Genomic DNA, 19,919 nt, shown 5'->3' on the forward strand with positions numbered 1-19,919 from the left:
TGCTTCGTGTTAGTATAATTATGAAGAACACACCCAGATAGAATAATGAAATACCACTGTACTGCAGTCACCATTCCCAGTTCATGAAGCCCCTAAACTGTGGCTGTGGGGAAATTGAAGGATATATCAGGAAAGGGAGTTCTCTCTACACATTTCCTTTTTTGTTTTGTTTTCTTTTGTGTGCAAATAGTCTATTTCAAAGGAAATCTCAAAGTTTTTGTTCTGTCAGTAAAAATTTCCTGCCAATGCTTATCTCCCATCTGTGACCTTGCCTGGAGAGGCAGCTGTAAAGCTCTGCCATTTGTGCATACTAAGGATAACAGGAAAGCTAGATCTTCAGTCTGTAAGTTACAATATCTTGTGTGAAGAATTTAAGACTCCATATCACCACATTTTCCCACCTTTTTTCCACATTTGTTTACACTCTTTAAGGCTAATAAAAACAACTTAAAATAGATAATTTAATGAACTTTGGGTGGCAGCATGAAAATCAGACAAAGTCAACCAGAAGCAGCCAGAAGAATCAACATAGCGATCAATGGATCTTCATTCATCTTTTCCACTAAGGACTTTGACTTCCTTTGCTTTTATAAGTTTGTCAAATCACAGTAATACTGTGGCATACCATGCATCAGCAGACCAGACCAGACTGGTAAGAATGTACAAGAGACTCTTCTACAGTCTCATACGATAAATCTTTTTTTTTTTACTTTCTGCTGCCCCAGCTATACTTCATTTTGTAACCCCAAAATAAATTCAGAGTTTATTTTGTAACCCCAAAATAAATTCAGAATTTATTTTGTAAGAATTCTGTAGGATTTATTCTAGTGTATTATTAGTATCCAGTTGTCATGTAATATTTTCAGCAGTAGATCTTGAAGCGTTTTACAAAAGGGACGACTCACATTTTACAGATGGAGAAACTCAGTCACCGAGACAGAAGCACCCTGACTTTTGTATTGACATTGAAAAGCAGAAGAAAATTACATTTTCAGACACAAAAACAATCTGTTCAGGGTAACTGCCTTGTTATATTTGAAAGCTCAATGTACAGCTAAATAGGAAAGATATACTCTTATTGGTAAAGCTTGCTTAAATTAAACTAGCATATAAGGGAATCAAAATAGTAATAGTAGGAGAAGCAAGTATGCAGGAAGCAAAATATTTCACAGTAAGCAGCCTGAGACCAATGAATGTGGCAGCAGAGGAGTATTTTGATCCTGGATTCCTTTTTGGGGAGTACAAACAGTGAGAAGAAAGGGCACACATAGCCCACATAGCCCTTTCCCTCATTAATAGCTGTACAGATTGCACTTGGAAGCCTGAGTCACTGAAATTACATCGTTGGCCCCTGACAGTCCTTATGCATAGAGACTGGTCTTTTTTTGTTGGCTCTGGATGGTGACAGAAAAGAAGCACCATCTGTCTTCAGAAGCAGGTTTCAGTTGGAGTTGCTGTTGGAAACTTCCATATCATAAAATAGTAGAATCGTTATGGTTGGAAAAGACCTCCAAGATCATCAAGTCCAACCATCAACCCAACACCACTATGCCTACTAAACCGTGTCCCGTAAGTGCCACATCTACACGTTTTCTGAACACCTCCAGGGTTGGTGACTCCACCACTTCCCTGGGCAACCTGTTCCAATGCTTGACCACTCTTTCAGTAAAGAAATTTTTCCTAATATCCAATCTAAACCTCTGTTGATGGAGGACTTGAGGTCATTTCCTCTTGTCCTATCACTAGTTACTTGGGAGAAGACACCAACACCCACCTCCCTACAACCTCCTTTCAGGTAGTTGTAGAGAGCAATGAGGTCTCCCCTCAGCCTCCTCTTCTCCAGACTAAATCCCAGTTGCTTCAGCCGCTCCTTATAAGACTTGTTCTCTAGAAAGGCAAACTTTGTTGCCTTTCTCTGGACGCGCTGCAGCAACTCAACGTCCTTCTTGTACTGAGGAGGCCTCAACTGCACACAATATTCAAGGTGCAGCCTCACCAGTGCCAAGTACAGGGGCATGATCACTTTCCTACTCCTGCTGGCCACACTGTTCCTGATAAAAGCCAGAATGCTGTGGGCCTTCTTCACCACCTGGGCACACTGCTGGCTCATTAGTGATAATCAGACTGAGGTTATTTCTTTCTGTGTAATTTTTGTAAGGTAGGTTACTATGATGGAATGAAAATTGCTCAGGTTTTTTTGGCAAATGAATTTCGATGTAAAATTTTTCAATAGTTCTTTCTATTCACTCTCCCCAGGTGAATTTTAATGTATTTTTCCTTCCTGCTCTCATTCTTTTTGTTACTATCTAAAGCTACAAAAGCCACTCAGCTCCTAATTGAAACATTCTTTAGATAATTTACTGGAATGTAGGATTGTGGTGAAATATGTAAACAAACCTGTATTTCTCCTCTAAAATTCTCATACTTTTTCTTGTAGGACTTTTTCTGTTGTTTTATTTGCCTCCATTAGGGCTAAATTAGATATCGACTAATAGTACCTATATTTCAGTACTGCTAAGACATGTTTTGTGAATATCTCAAGGTTTGGTATATTTTATTAAAGAAAAAATCTAAAAATAATGTAAGAAACGAAATTTTCACTAAAGAACACTGTCACCCTGTGTAGGTAGTGGTCTATACTCATTTGGTATTCAATTTGCAGGACAGTAGTGAATCAGTCCATGTTTTATTATTTAAAAACTTTGCAAATGTAGTTAATATTTCAAGAAAGAATGAGTTTAAACACATTTCAGTCTGAGATGGGCATCATTTATTCATTGCAAACTGTAGTAAGTGATTAAATATCTCAGTTATGTATATTGATTGTTTTCCTTGATAGATACCTGAAACATTTGGAATAAGAGGAGGATTAATTATTCTCACCTTTTCTAATGCTAGTTTCAGCTGGGCTAGGAACCAGAATATTTGTTACTTCATCAGGGATGGAAACATTGCATGTAAACACAACTATTGAACACAACTAGCAGTCACCTTACTGAAAATACTTCTGATGAGGGATTTGAGGAGTAAATAAATATTGCAGGCAAGACCTCTCCGCTTATGAATTATGCTTAAGCAGATTTGAATCAGAAGGGTATATAGTATCTGGAGGACTAATCTTACAAGCCTGAAGTGGCTCAAAACAGGTCTGGTGTCATTTATCTCTTGATTTCTGCTGCAAGAACATAGGAGGAGTTAGCTGAGAAGAGCTAGGGTGAGGCAAGAAAGTGGTGTGGGAAGCGTTGAGGAAAGCATAGAAAAGCCCACCAGGACCTGGCTGCTCCATAGACCTTTGTAGCTGCTTAACAAAGAACACAGAGCAGTCTTCTTTTCAGCTATATCCAAATGAAACTCAGATACACTGAGGAAGCAGGGTCTTGTGTTTGGGTGGAGATTGCGCTTGGGTGCTTTTGTGTATATTAAAAGCAGCGTGAATTTTTAAGACTTAAATGGGCTTGCTTAGAAATATGAAGAATTAAATTACATTTCTAAGAAAGGGTCTTCATTTTCCACCTCATCCAACCAGACTTTAAGTATCTGGCTGTGGCAAGTACTATTTTATCTCCTTCCAGAGAATCTGCTTTTTGTTGATTAAAAAGAAATAAATTGTAGTTTATTACTTTGACCCTTGTTTCTCAGTCCCTGCGTTAGATCTCTCAGGTTTATGTCAATTGTGGGTTGCTTGTCCTCACACTCAAGGCATTTCGCTGCCTATCACCACCTAGCCCCTATCACTTGCTGTTGCAATGGTAATTCTTAGCTCCAACCAGACCATGGTGACTTTCTCTATTGCTCACATTCATGTCATCTCTGATGCTGCTTCTTACCTGAGAGAGAAGATACCACTAACATCTGCAAAGCTATTGTGTTATAATCCTTTAAAATCTTCCTTAAAGCTCCCTGGTTTTGTGCTGCTTATATAAATTTTGACAAAAGATTAGACATCTGGAGGTCTGAGACAACCAGCCTATTATGCTGACCAATATTGCATTTTTTGGTACTTTCCCATCTGTCTGTCTCTTCCCATCTGTTGTTTCTTGTCTTGTTCTTAGATTTTAACCTGTTCAAGGCAAAGGTCATCTATTAATTAATGATGATACAGCCCAACTACATTATGCACAATGTAGCCTTTTATGAGAAGATACAGTCTGCAAGGGGAATAAAATGAATATTAATAACACCTCAGTAACAGCAGTAAAATCCTTTTTTTAGACTTTCCTTTTTATTGTTTTTATAGATTTAAGAGATGAGGAAACATTTAGGTTACTTCAAGATACGTAACATCACATTTATCTTGAAGTATTATCTAAGAAGTGTCTGAAGAAATTTTGCAATATTTTTAATATTACTGTTAGCAATCCCTGTAGGTTTTGAATTTCTAAACGTGACCAGTGTAGTCCTGTCCCTTAAATGCTGTTGGTTCTGTCTTGTAAAAAAATGTAGTTTCTTCTGCAAATACTCAGAATTCGTGTTTAGAACTTCCCATTGTTTTTACTATACCTAAGTCTTTATCAGTGTGGTTTCACTGTTTCCCAAGGAGAATTCATTTAAAGAATTCAGCCTTCAGGTTTTTTATCGGTTTGTGGGTTTGTGTTATATAGTCATAATATTTTGTTTGTGTCAGTATGGAGATAAAATATTTTTAGATGCAAATTATTTGCAAACTATTTTTCTTTTTGTGGAGGACAAGATATTGTGTGCAGAGTCAGTTAATGATCCTTGACATATTCAATAATTTTTATTTACTTAAATATATACCATATATGTAAGAATGCTTTTTTTGCCTATGTTTTAATATTTTCTGTAGCTATTCACTTGGAGCAAATGCTTTGAATGTTCCATAAGGCTGATCTAGGAATTTGGATCTAAAGATAGGGTGTTATTATTGGCGTGTGTTTAGGATGCAATGCCCCATTAATTTCATATTGCTTTACTACATTTTTCATGTACCAGACCTTCATGATAAAATAGACGAGTGGCGCTGCTATAGTTGAAATGTTAGTCTAAAACATGCTTCGTGCTATGTACACAGAAGTGAGAAAGACATCATTGATGGCCATCACTGTACTTAGGGAAAGCTTTCAGCATACATTTCTGGTCTTTTCACAGAATTCTTGCAGACTGAGACTTTTTTATTGTCACAGGGACCAACAGGAAAGGCATAAAACTACACAAATATAATCTGAGTATGTTCTGAATTGCTGTCTTCTTAGTGCTTGAACACTTATGATAATTCACTATGGACTCTTAGGTAGTTCATATAATTCATTGCTGGTTCTCAGTAATCAAAAGTAAAATGCAGACTTGATTCAAGTGTTCATTTCCCATTGTTTTGCACTTGCTTATTGCCTAAAATGCTATCATGAGTACGATGTAAGCCTGCTAAGATTGCTGGTGTCTGAAATACATCTTTAATGTGGGACTTTTTCTAATGGCAAAGCCAGTGCATGGTATTTTGACAGCTTTCGCCTAGCATGTTTTATACACATTCTGTAAATTCACATTAACATTAATTGATTTTGCATGGCAGTAGGAAAGAAACCTGTAAAATTGAAAGAGCTGGAAGAAAGAAATTGAGATTATACATTTTATCTAAAGCACTTGACAAAGTAGTTGACAAAGAGAAGTAATATGAGATGATGCTAGAGAAACAAATAAAAATTTTGAGGAAAAATTTTGGTTTAGTATCTGAAACTGAATAGGGAAGTAAGCTACAAAGGTGACGGTTGAATCTGTCCCTTTTTTATAGTTAGTTTTTTTCCTGTTGCTCATACTGTTAGAACAAAGTAACCAAGACTGAGGCCACCGACAGTCCCCAAAGAGAGAGTTCTTACCAAGGTGTTATGAATAAACTCTTCTTAAAATAAAGTATCAAAATAAATATTCCTGAAGTTGCTATGTTAATCGCTCTCCCTCTGCTTTAACTTGTGTTTGAGCTGCTAAGAGAGAAGCAGTGATTTTGGAAGTGACTGAATCCCTGAAGTCCCACTGAAATACGTTCCTGACTGGTAGACCTTGTTTGAATTGACATTGTTTACATTCCATGTGTACTTTTATTGAAAGTAAACTATTTTTTTTTAATGAGGAAATTATTATAAATGTACTGATATAAATATCAGTATGTTTAATGTATGTATATATCACAAGAGGGCAAGTAATTCAATTTGCCGTAAGTCATCGCTGAAAAGTGCAATGCCTTCCCTTGAACACTCTTTCCCACCCGTCTGGTGCCTTTTGTTCTGGCACAAGCATTAGTGTTTCCTCATAGGGAGCCACATCTGACGGCTGAGAAGTTAAAACTAGTGTAGGAAAAACAAAATGTGAGTGGTTCAAAGAAGAGCATTGCTTATCTGGGTGGAAGAAGATTCAGCTTCACGTTGCCTAAAACTCTGATTAGGACTTTGCCAAACACGGACCCGGTGGTGGCTGAAAGGCTATTTCACAGCTGAGCAGATACCCAACCAATATTAATATTTACAAAGCAGAAGGCAGCTGCCAGGAATGTAGTTGACAACAAACTGAAATTCCTGAATGACTTACACATACATATGTCCTTAGAAGAAAGGGGAAGGGAGTGAGGAAGGGGAATGGTAATATCTGGCAAGCTTAGGGGAACTCCCAAGGGTCGAAGGCTGTATCAGGGATAAATGAGGATATGAAAGCCAGTGTCCTTTGCCAGCCCAACAGCTGTTTGCTCTGAGTGCAGTCTGAGGACATTGAATAGGAAAGAGAAATTAGTCTCTAAACCCACAGGTTAAGCGGTTCTTTATAGTTTGTCCTACAAATAGTGGGAGGGAAACGCGTCTGGCAAGAGTTTCTGCAATGCAAAGATGGAGTGACTGCCTTTCTTTTTTGTCACTTGTGTCTTTATAAAGTGATTGCAAGTATGTCGTAAGCTTTTTTTTTATTTTTTCTTCTTCTATCTTTATGTGTTAGAGGTGATTTCAAGGAAAAGGTTAACAAAGAGCAACTTAAAGCCATTTGCATCCTTGACCCTGAGATTCTCTAGTAGTGCCCAGTATCCTGGTGTTGAAAGAATCAGAATGTGCTTGTTGTTTTAGCTGCAAGAGCTAGAGTGGGAGCTGGAAGACTGCCACATGAGTCAGTCTTCCAGTGATCAGCATTAACAAAGTAAACTTTCCAGCAGCACCAGTTAGGGAGAGGATCACTGAAGTCTTAAGGAAGTTTATGAGAGCAACATGATAACATGTCCTGCATTTGATACTTTTTCCTGACTCCCTTTTCAGGTAAATTGAGACTATCACTCTAAATAATTCTAATCAAATTTCAGATGCCAAATAATAATTTGAAGATAATTTGGTGGAGTTTAATATCAATTAGCTATTTCTTTAAGGGAAAATATTGCATGTAATAAGCAATTAATAAGCATTTTTCTTGAGCAGAACAAAATATTTTAGCTCTTAACTGATAGCCCCTGCAAAATAACCAGTCGAAAAAGGCAAATAATATTAGCACACAGAACTGAACAAGAACTTACTTGACTTTTTGGAAATAAATGACAAGCTCATATACCAGATGTTGCTGAGATGTTACTGAAATATAAGCAGCTTGAGGTACTAACTGTGGCAAGTGAAGTTGTGGAAGAGGCATACTTTTTATAAAAGTTGTTCTCATTTGTTATGAATACCAGTTATGTATACCAGTGCTTTCCATCAAGCATCACAATTATCTTAAGTATCTACATTTTCAGATTTGTGGCAAGGGAAAAATATTTTTATGAGTGAAGAGGCAACAAATCAACCATTCTACATGTAAAACGCATTTGTGTCAAGTTGCTTTCATTCTAAAATAACCAAACCCCTTAAATCTGAAGATCAAGCTCAGTCTTACTGCTACTAGTATAATATTTGTATTTTCTTGCTATTACTCTGCTGTTAGTAGAGAATAATATAGCATGTGATCATCACTGTTAAATGTGATGACTAATCTGGAGCTTCCTTCAGGAAGAAAATTCTGTATTGCTTCAGTGAGTCCTCTTTCTCTTACATACAAAATGTGAAGCATTTGGTTGACTCTGGAAGTTTGTGTTGCCTGCTAGGAACTTGGCAGGTAACTTTACAGTATTGCTTTTGCTGTGAGCCTTGTGAAGATGTTAAAATTTGGATTTGGGATTTTGCAGAAGGTGTTGCAACCTGTTTGCTAAACAGCGGTCTCTTCAAGGATAGTCAGGAGGGTTGACACCTTTGCCTGTAAAGTATTGACCTAGAGATGTAGTCTTGAAACAGATAAAATCTGTCATGCATTATACATAGTGGATGGACAGTGGTGGTTTTCAGTCTTTTGATGTTGATTCAACTTGTATCTTACCTATTCCAAAAATTTCATTTTCTTCTTGTATCTGCAGCATAGCATCACCGTGGTAGCCACCTCTAACTCCACAAAATAAAAATATGCTCTTAAATTTTTGACTTGGTACTTGGGTATGAAGAATTACTCATCTTTCCTGTTATCATTAGCTTATGTGCCAAGAAAAGACACTTCTCAGAATGATAACAAAATTTTCAGATTAATATATTTAATTAAAAGCTGTGGAGTCTTCATTGGTTTTACTGAAATGCAACAAATTGTCTATGTCAGAATTTCACTGACTCTCTCCTATTTTAGTACTGCTTTGCCTACCAGGAAACGCATTTGGAAAAGTAACAAATAAAGGGAGTACGGTTTTGCTGTTTGCTCAAAACAAGATTAGGGTGAAGTACCTAATGAATTCAAGTTGGGCACAGGACTGTTTATTGTCTACCTTCTGTCATTCCAAATAACAAAAATAGTTCCCTCTATATATATTAATTAGTCTTTTTATATTGTGAATAATGTTAATATTTAAAATACAACCTGCAAGATGGGCTTGGCAGTAGAGGACAGGAAATACTATGGGAAAAATTGCATTTCCTATTAAATTCTGAATGTATAAAACGTTTCAGAATAATCAAGGAGTATACATTGCTTTCATAGAATCATAGAATGGTTAGGGACCTTCAAAGGTCATCTAGTCCAACCCCCTGCAAGGAGCAGGGACATCCCCGACTAGATCAGGTTGCTCAGAGCCCCATCCAGCCTGGCCTTGAACATTTCCAGGAATGGGGCATCCACCACGTCTCTGGGCAACCTGTTCCAGGCTTCTACAACCCTCAGTGTAAAAATTTTTTTCCTAATATCTAATCTAAATCTACCTCCCTCTATTTTAAAACCATTACCCCTCGTCCTATAACAACAGGACCTACTGAACAGCCTCTCCCCATCTTTCCTGTAGGCCCCCATGAGTTACTGGAAGACCGCTATAAGGTCTCCCTGGAGCCTCCTCTTCTGCAGGCTGAACAGCCCCAACTCTCTCAGCCTGTCCTCATAGGAAAGGTGCTCCAGCCCTCTCATCATCTTTGTGGCCCTCCTCTGGACCTTCTCCTGCTGGTCCATGTCCTTCTTATGTTGGGGCCTCCAGAACTGGACACAGTACTCCAGGTGGAGTCTCACCAGGGCAGAGTAGAGGGGGAGAATCACCTCTCTCAACCTGCTGGCCACGCTTCTCTTGATGCAATCCAGGATGCGGTTGGCCTTCTGGGCTGCAAGGGCGCATTGCCGGCTCATGTTGAGCTTCTCGTCCACCAGCACTCCCAAGTCCTTCTCCTCAGAGCTGGTCTCGATCCATTCCCCGCCCAGCCTGTATTTATACCTGGGATTGCCATGACCCAGGTGCAGGACCTTGCACTTGGCCTGGTTGGCCTGTCAAGGTCCCTCTGGATGGCATCCCTCCCTTCCAGCGTGTCGACAGCACCACACAGCTTGGTGTCATCAGCAAACTTGCTGAGGGTGCACTCTATCCCACTGTCCATGTCGCTGACAAAGATGTTGAACAGGTCCGGGCCCAACACGGACCCCTGAGGGACACCACTCATGACCAGTCTCCACTTGGACATTGAGCTCTTGACCACCACTCTCTGACTGCAGCCATTCAGCCAACTCCTTATCCACCAAGTGGTCTGTCCATCAAACCCATGTCATCTGTCATAATTGCCATGATTTAAAAAAAAAATTCTCATAATTTCTTTAGTTTCTCTACAATGACTCATTGAACAGCCTATTATTATTGGTTCTATATTCTAGCAAAGGTGATAATGAAGTCTAGGGTGAAGTTTTCTTTAGAAAAGAGTATTTTCACATGTTCTTGCTCAGATATTTGAGGGCTAAAATATAATCTGCAATAGTGTTGGTTTGTTTCACCTAAAGATTAATTTTCCAGGGATGCTAGTAAAAATATGCTTTCTCAGTAAAGTGCTGAAAAGTTACAGAAATCTTTCTAACTTTTTGGGTTTTTTTTTCTGTAAGAAGAGACAGTATTTTTTCACCCTTTCTGCTTTCACTATTAAATTGCTTTCCTTCTAAGATCTTTTTTTTGCATTCACACTAGAATGAACAGGCTTTATTTTTGAATTAATTTTTTATAACTTAAGGTCACAGAGTGTGTTGTCTTTGAGTTGAATGCAGTCAACATTTAAGTCTAATTTTTTTTTTTAAATGAATGCAGTTTTGAACCCAGACTCACGGCTCAGAATCAGCTTTTAGCAAAGGCAAACCAATTTATATGCCCTGTAGGTATGAATTTGAAGCTTTACCAGAGCATAGAGCATATTTACAAAACTGTTTTGATAAAATATGAGTAACCTACGTGCTATTCTTTATGTTACGGAAGCCCTGCTGAGATTCACAAGACCTCTCTGTGGCAGTCTCATCTGCAAGCCAACTTGCTTGGCTTTCTTAGGTCATGTTAAATTCAGATTCTGCTCAAAGCACTGAAGTTGATATGTCAACAGTGCTGGCCTTTTACCCAAGAGTTCAGGGCTTAGCACATTAATAAATCAAAGTCTCCCAGATACTAATTCTCTCTTGTGCCTGAGGGAAGTTAACTCACTTCTTCCAAATGAATATGTTAGCCTGAAGTAATTAAAGGCGAAGGTAACATTCTCTTCATTTTACTGAAGCTATTCTACTTTGCATTGACTAAAGCCAAGCCTCAGCTGGGTCAACGAACATGAAAGTTGTGAACATTTAGCTATCCATAGCAATTCATCACTCATCTGAAAGGACAAAGAAAATAGGAAATGCTGAATTTCAGTCCTCCTTCCTGAAAGCTACTTCATTATTATATGCCAAACATTCTTTGGATCAGACCTTTAACCCAAAAAAATGGTTTGAAATTTTGTGCCAAATGAGACCCTAATTGTAATTGATTTTTTTTTTTTTAATCTTTAAGTGATTCGAAACCATAAGGACTGCATAAGGACTCCCACACAAAGTTTTCTTCCTCTGAAATCTCTACAGTGAACTCTTCAATTTTTCCCATAAGTGCAAGCTGTTAAGAGCAGAGCTTGTCAAGAGCACTTAGATACTTCTCACATTCTATGCTTAGTTATTAATATTGTTTACTGGGGATGTTAATGATGGATAAAATTAATCCATAGGCAGAGGGACAGCTAAGGACCGTATGCCATTTAATTCTGGTGTAGGCCTGCATATTAGCCTTAAAATAGAAATTAAGTGGGGCATGAACTCCTCTCTCCCCGCCCCGCCCCCCCCCCCCCCATAGGGCTAAGTTAGATGTAAACTGCAATACCTAAAATAAGTAGAAAAGTTTCCTTGACAAACTGTATGGAGTTAAAAAAAAACCACATAAACTCTCACTGCTAAATCTAGGCAGTGGATTCAGCTTGATTCTGTAGTGAATTGAAGAGGACAGAGTGCAGTGGTCAGGAAGTCCCTTGTAAATTTGCCCACCATAAAGCTAGTTGTAACCTAAAGCTGTAGTGGTAAGAGGAGTTGGTCTCAGGGAGTTAATCCATGTGTTGAACTGGGCTCTAAGAACAGCATTTTCTTCTAAAACTGGAAATATCATTAATATGCCACAGAAAATGTCAGGGGTTTAGAGCTATCCTTTTCAGGCTCTTAAAAATAATCTTTTTCTAAAATAAAACCAAAGTGAAATTAGACATAGAAGATTACCGTTTACCACTGAAGTGTGATGTTAAATACTCAAGAGTCTGGTAATGAAAATGTTCCCACAGTAGCCATAACCTGTCATCAGATTTCACAGGTGACTTCTCTCTAAGCATTCAGTTTAGTGTAATACTTAAAGTGTTGGTGAAAGGTAATAAAAAAACCTAGATACATAAGATGGATAAGTCCATCATAATGTGAGATTTGATGAGGTTTTTTTTCTATGATTGTATATTAATTATAGTTAATTTTACTTAGATTCTTAAGATTAAATCATAAAACACAATCTTATGTTCACTCTGAATAGAATATAATTCTGACATAGTAGCTAGAAGAAAAGTTCATTCAGAGGTTGAACATAGCTGTGTAACAGACTGAAGGTCCTGTGTAGCCTATAAAAATAAAGATTTTTCCCTATGCAAGACAACTTGAAAAAAAATTGCATTTCATGCAAAAGCATACACAGATCACATATTGCCAATATTCTCAAGCATCCAAAAATTATGAATCAAACTGCAAATTATATTGTTTAATTAGATATAATTTCTTTTACAGCTACAAATAAAAATAACTTATATTATCTTTGCTATTATATTTATGAGCTTTCCAATATAATCAGTCAGTTTAAGACCCTGTTATGCTCCTGAAATCAGTTAAAAACATGGTATTTTTTTAGTCATAGTTTTATTAACAAATTTGCTGCAGTATTTTTAAGATGCGTTCTCAATCCATATGAAGTATTTGCTAAAAAGTTTTAGCTTATGCAAGAGTTAGAGTAAGTTTATATCTATATCAGTTCAAAGGAACCCTTAATTGGATTATTTGATTAATTTGATAGACTATATCTAGTAGAACTGTGGGTTTTTTTAAAAAATACATTTGAAGAAACAGAAAATTATGGAGCTAAAATACCCCGAAGAACTTTGTTTTCACTAAAATTACATAATACTAGAACTTTAGATTTTGGAGTTGTTTGGTTGGGGTTTTTTATTGGTTTAGCTTTTTATTTAAATCAACAAACAGACTTAATTTTATAGTGCTGGCAAGGAGATTGATAAAACTCAAATAATTTCACTTTTTGTGTGTGTGTATTTTCTGGACCAACAATAAAACATAGCATCTCTTTAAAAGATTCCATTCTTCCTGATTGAGGTACCACATATTAAACACATTTGAAATGTTGGTTATGTTTTGTTTCTAAATTACTATTTGATATCAGCTTCAACTCTTATCTACATCTCTTACATCCATCTGTAACTCTTGTACTCCAGCGCTAAGATTTTCTGTTCTTGATGTCACTATAGTTGTTATTAAAATAGCTAACCTCAGCAATCTATGCATATGTGCAAAACTTATTTTACATTCTACGGTGAAAATAAACTGATTTATAAACAAACAAATGTTCTTTGAGATACTGTAGGAATAAAGTAGCTGGGTGAGGAAGAAGTTAATTCATGCATCTGTCACTGCACACACGATAAATGGGCATTTGACCTACAGAGAGAGGAGAATGGAGCAGTCAAGTTAATTGGATTTTAATATGATTTCCTTTATTTTAAGCCTGTTGTATTAATATTTAAGAAAATAAGTATACACAAAACCTGAAATACAGATAAGCAGCCTATCACTATTTTATGCTTTTAGTGTTTCCGGTGTGGTATTTTTCTCTGTTGCAGGAGACAGAGATAAATAAATCTTCAAGTAGTTATTCAGATTGCACTTTATGAATATCCACAAGCAATTTAGACCTATCTAAGGTTTATTTGACTTCCAGAAGTACATCGTTACAATTTTCAACCAATAGTTACTGGCCAGTGGACAGTTTGCTGTGGTATCTGTCATGTTCTGTTCCTGACTGAAGCTCTCTTGCTCTTCTTGTTTGACAGGGAAGTCAGAGAGGACTTTTTCTGGTTCCTGTTTTGATTGTTGTAACTGGTAGAAGCAGATTTTCACTGCAGATAATTAGTTTTATAAGTTTCTACTTCATTTTCCATTAATATTTTGTAGTAATTTCTTGAAAGTGATTCTTTTGTCAGTCATTTCTGCCAGGAAATGTTGGTTAAAATGTGTGCAGAGCCCACCATAGACCAGGAATAAATACAGTCAAAGTAAATGTGATATGTTTTCCTTATTAGAGCAATGTGTTTGAGTTGCTCTCTCAAGTTTGCTAGACTTGGGTGTCTGGTAGCCACTGTGGTAGAGGTGATGAGTAAGTCCAGGTAAAGGGAGAGATTACTTTCTAAGAGAAAGGAAGCCATTTAAGAGCAATAAGGGAGAAAGAGGAAGTTATAAGTTCAGTATCTTCTGGAACTGTCTGGAGGAGAAGTTGGAGAACCAGCAGCAGATGGTTGAGTTGAGCAGTTGGAGAACCAGCAGCAGAACCTGCCCCAGATCCTAGAAGGGGCAGGAGGGACAGATTGTAAGTCAGTGAAGTTTTTTGGTGTTAGGTGCACAGTGGAGCAAATAATATACTTTCTCTAACTTTTTAAGAACTGTTCTGTGCTCCTGGAAATAAGTATTTTCAGGTAGACTGAGCTATTTGAAGATCTTTGATGTTACTCTGGAAGGGCTGAGAAGGTCCACTGGAGACAGCATCCCATTAGTGATAATCCCAACTACACGAGTGTGCCAGCATAGAGCGGAATAAGGAGAGGTTTTCCGAATTAGAGATGTAGCTAAATTTATCTGATAATCCTTGATGTTGAAAATTAAACAAATATCTTCTGAGGATTCTTTCTTATAAATTCTTTTGAGTTTCAGCAGGTGGAAAATATTGTGAGAAAACCCTCCCCTCTAGCAGAACTGTTGATTCTGTTAATAACACACTATTGGCAGAGCAGTGCAGGGGCATATAAAGAATTCTTTGTGAGGGAGGATTTGTTAATTTTTAAAAGGAGAGGTGTGGGAGAAGCCTGTGTTTGGATTAAAGTCATTGTGAATTTAGGAGATTCAGTGAAGTGTAGAGAGCTCGGTGCTGTAAGGTACTGAACCTCAGGGCTCTGATCCAAAAAAGCATTTAAATACCTACCTACTGTCAGGCTCCTAAATATTCTTGTAGCAGGAAATGGATTTTTTTATATTCTTGAAGGTATATTTCAGTGCTTTTTTGAAATAGATCCTTAGTACATTGCAGGTTTGAGCCCTTGAGAAGTAAGGAGGACCAATAAAGAAGTAAGTATAAACAGACCAACTAGAAATAATACTTTGATTTATGAAGTTACAGAAAAATACTGAGCAGGAAAGACAGAGTTGAATACTGTAGGATGTTGTTAACAGAAAACTTTAGATTCTTAGTCATAAACTATGTTGTTACATTTGTAGAAGCTAAGATATCTAGATATTAGATTAGATATTGATGTTAATCATGTTATTGAAAATCAGAGTAACAAGACTGAAACTACTATCTGATTAACTACTTGGTTTTATAATCACGTTGCAAAGCCAGAGTAATTCCATAATGCCAACTGACTCTTTAGATTTAGCATAATCATACAATGATTTTGAAGTATGACATGAAATGCCAGATTCAACAATAAAAGGAAGGCATGTAAATCTATTTCAGAAGGTGAATATATTTCTGGAACAGAAAGAGGAGGGAAATCACTGCATCCGTGTGCTATATATTTAGATTTAAAATAACAAAGTAGAAAATTTCTTGTGGTTTTCACTCTGAATAATGTAAGTACTAGCCTTGATGGATTGTTGTCTCTCCTCTTTGGATCTTGATTATTCATGCATTTCTCTAGGTGAACTACAGAAATGTGATACAGCATCCTGGTATGCTGGCTAAAACAAAAGCAAAACAGGTTGTTGAGTGCTGCTGTTGTTAGATTACTGTTTATTTGCTTTTGTGTTTTGCTTTTTTTTTTTGTTTTCCCCTGTGTCTCGTATAAAATATTGCAATCTTCTTAGGTTCCTTTGAGCCATAGAACTGCACTGTCAAAAAGACACCAGAGTGTTCATATTGCTCCTGCATTCTTTATAATTGTATTTATATTTCTAATTTGTAATTCAGAAAAACAGAACGCTAAGTGGCTCGAAAGTCTCTTTGCAAATCCATCACAGTAGCTCAATGTTGAGCTGTCATACCCTGAGTTTTGCTACTGGCAAAGGCAGTTAACTGATGCTGGTGGTGTTTGGGTAAACTGTAGTGATAATGTAGTTTTTGTAAGATACTTAAATATCTAAACTCTTTAGACTCCTTCAGGATTTGTAGCAGACACACAACTGCCACGGAAGTCTCACTCTTCATTTTCATTTAGGTGTTTAAACATCTTTAACATTTTTCCCTTTGGTCTGATCCAATGCCTCTTGAACTCTAGATATTTTTGTCAGCTTTAGACTGTGTCCTGAATTAACATTGTGACGTTTATATGATGTCAGCATAGCATCATTTCACTTCCCAGCTGGAATTTCGAAATAAGGCTTCAGAAATGAAAATGCTTGTATAGATTTAGCAGCTACCACCTAATTTTCACATTCATATTCTGCTTATAACTTCAAAGCAAAAGTGATATCTGGAGAGAATAACAGCCTAGATCCGATTTTCAGGCATGTGAAGCACTGAGCAGCACCTGCTGATAGGCCATCAGACCGCTCTCCCTGCCATCGCAAAGTGCCTCTTTACCCATCGCTTCATAACCTCTTTTTCCCTGCCAGCTTGTGCAGTAAGCAGTGTACAGCTGAATTCTGAGCTCAGCTGAGGCAAGGCTGGGATAATAACTGACAGTAAGAAGTGCAGTGAAATCACTATGGGATAAAAAAAAAAAAAAAAAGCCTAAAGATTCAGTCAGTAGTGAGCAATCTCTCTGTTATCCAAGGATTAACACTCCTTTTTATGTCCAGGGCTTCTGCAGAGTTGACATCTGCAGAGCGTATTATCAGTAGACTGTTCTGGGAAGGTGAGTTAAGAGCTTCCAAAAAATATTGAAGCTCTTAGAATATTTTTATTTGAGCAAAGAGTTTGCAAAAGTTACAGTATTTTACTAACACTGCAAAATCTGATTTTTCATAATAAACTTCTTGGGGTGTAATGGCAAACTAGCCCATTTAAACTTGCCTGCAGGGATTTCAGGTGCACATAATCTGTGAGTGTGGTGCATTGACCCCGACTGGATGCCAGGTGCCCACCAAAGCCGCTCTCTCACTCCCCCTCCTCAGCTGGACAAGAGGAGAGAAAATATAATGAAAGGCTCGTGGGTCAAAATAAGGACAGGGAGATCACTCACGAGTACCAGTCTGGTATAGTTCTTTTGACTAAAAGAAACCACCACCTGTTTATCCCATCCAAGACTCTGAGTCACGTTTTTCTAAATGGTAGCTGATCCATTTTCTGTGCGAACCAGTGCTTGTTTAATACTTTTTCTTTCATGCCTAGGGCCTCCTCAGCGAACTGTTTCTCCCAAGCAAGACCATGAAGAAAGGAAGCACGACAAAGTCTTGGACAAGGGCAGTGAAAGTGGGACTTCCTGTAATGAGTTGTCCACCTCGAGCTGTGACAGCCACTCAGAAGCAAGCACCCCTCAAGAAAATGCCACCAGCACTCAGCCATCCACAACCCACCAGCCAAATACTCTGACTTTGGATCGTCCATCTAAGAAGGCCCCAGTGCAGTGGATGCCACCACCAGACAAACGCAGGAACAGTGAACTCTTTCAAACTCTCATTAGCAAGTCCAGAGAAACAAATCTTTCCAAAAAGAAGGTGTGTGAGAAGCTGAGTGTTGAGGAAGAAATGAGAAAATGTATCCAAGATTTTAAAAAAATCCACATTCCAGATTACTTTCCAGAGCGCAAACGTCCCTGGCAGTCTGAACTCTTACAGAAATATGGGTTATAGTAGTCAACTCTTTCATGACGTATCTCTGGGGCATTTGATGTTTATTAAGTTGCCACTAACTTACTGATGTTCTCCTTTTGGCCAGCTCTGCCACCAGAGCTATTCCTGCTGCTTATTTCTTTCTGTGAACAGTGGATGTTGGATAGTACATGGTTTCTTTAAAAATATATATACAAAGATAGAAACTTTAAAAATACAAAAAGCATCTCATCTAAACCACCTCATAATCGCAAAGAAAAATGTGCATGGTCAAGAAAGATGGTTTTCGAACTGTAGTCTGTTGAGCTTCATCATCGTTTTGGAACTTACTGAATAAAAATCTACACTCATCAGTTAACACCTCATTTTATGTCACCAGTAAAAATGATTCAGACTTGCCGTGGATGAAGAGAAACAGGGTTTAAAACTCAATTGAACTGGTTGCAGAACTAATTCCCAACGTTCTTTCAATGTTAATGCAATAAAGCAAATACCTATTTTGCATGAGCACAATGTGACAAATAAATCACCAAGAACAAGAGGTTGTCTGTTGCTTGGAGAATTATTTGTTTGATACCAAGCTTATAAACGTAAAATGTCTAAGGGATTGAATTTACTTTGTTCTGGATCTGTGATTTTTTTGTGTGTACAGTGTTCTGTATGTAAGGATGGTGTAAATATGCCTTATACTGTTTTATTATTGCACCAACAACGTTCATCTATTAGTGCTTGTCAGGATTATTTCTGTGAAATGCAAACTTATGGCAGATTGTGAAAACTGGTTTGATGGTCTGAAAGTTTCTGTTATGTTAGTCACTAAAATTGGAGAAAAATAAAAGAGACTTTAATGTATTTACTAAAAGAACCATCTGGTAGATTTTCTTGGCTATCGTTATCTCCTCTCTTTTTTAAAAATAGAATCAAGCAAATTGTTGCTTTTTGTTTAATGTTTTCATAACTACTCTGCTGAAAAAACCAAAACAAAAAACATGTTTCAAGAGTGGGTGAAAAATATTTAGGCTAGTGCCATTTAATTGGAACCACTGTACAGACTCTCCAAGAGAAAGAGTTATGCTAAGAAGCAGCGGAGAATGAAATAAAAAAACGAGTGGTTTTACTAACAGAGCTGAAAGCGGTTCCAACTTGACAAGTTCACAAAAATCAGCTTAGAAAGAGAAGATTTAAAATATCACAGCAGACTGCACTACATTTACAAATGAAAAGTTTTCTGTGAATAGTCAACTTTATACGACAAACCTATTTTCTCAGCCCAGATACAAGAAAATCAATACCTTTCTCATTACACCACCACCAAGAAGATGACTGTGGTGCAGACAGCCATAGCTGGAACAGGTAAGGACTGCTGGAGTTTGTAACACAGCTGCTGAGTTCTGACAGACTTGAAATTATTACTGTGCGCACAGACACAAACATACACATACACATTTAGAAGGGTTCATCCTCATATGTATTCTATAGCAGGAACTGTAACTGGTAACTCTAATTGTTTAGCTAAAGAGGACTACTTGTGTTGTAATTTCCAAGTTTATTCCTGATGCCTGTATTACTGTTCAGTGTTCGAACAGGCCAGTTTTAAAAAAGACTGCATGCTTTTTATAGCAGCTCAGCGACATCATTCACTTTTTTTTTTTTTTTAATCTATCTAGAGCTAGTTACTCTCCTACTGAGTTAATCAGTTGGCTCCAAAATTTCATCTTTTGACATTTTCATAACTTGGAAGAATATATCTGAGATAAGTCTAGTCTGAGTTGATGCAGTCCACTGTGAAATCATTTGGCTTTTCAGCTCTTTTGTTGTGTTCCTCGCTTGCTTCTTTCTCTGAGGTCCAGAAGACTCATTCTTTCTTTTGAAACTTTCTTGCTTCTTAGACACATTTAGGATTTGCTTTCTCTCTCTTTTTTAGTCTTTGACTTCCTGATGAAATTTCCAGCTGTTTAACCATGACTTACTAACCTCCAGTGAATGTAGTTGTGTTTTTATTTACTTTAAAGTTAGACTATTATTGAGAGCTTTTAAAAATCTCACTCTGAGTGTTCTGGCCTTTTGAATCTATCTTCATTGCACTTCTCACATGT

General features: G+C 37.4%; 1 protein-coding gene across 1 annotated transcript in view; it reads left to right on the forward strand.

Moving 5' to 3' along the window:
* KCTD8 (potassium channel tetramerization domain containing 8) overlaps positions 1-18,688 on the forward strand; it is a 101,205-nt gene extending 82,517 nt beyond the window's left edge. Inside the window, exon 2 of the mRNA XM_086746874.1 lies at positions 17,384-18,688. Coding sequence (XP_086603000.1) covers positions 17,384-17,844 — 461 coding nt within the window. The 3' untranslated portion in view covers positions 17,845-18,688. The remainder of the gene's footprint in view (positions 1-17,383) is intronic.
* Positions 18,689-19,919: the final 1,231 nt, after the last annotated feature.

This window comes from Chlamydotis macqueenii, chromosome 4 (assembly GCF_036417535.1).
Source record: "Chlamydotis macqueenii isolate bChlMac1 chromosome 4, bChlMac1.mat, whole genome shotgun sequence".
Lineage (NCBI taxonomy): Eukaryota > Metazoa > Chordata > Aves > Otidiformes > Otididae > Chlamydotis > Chlamydotis macqueenii.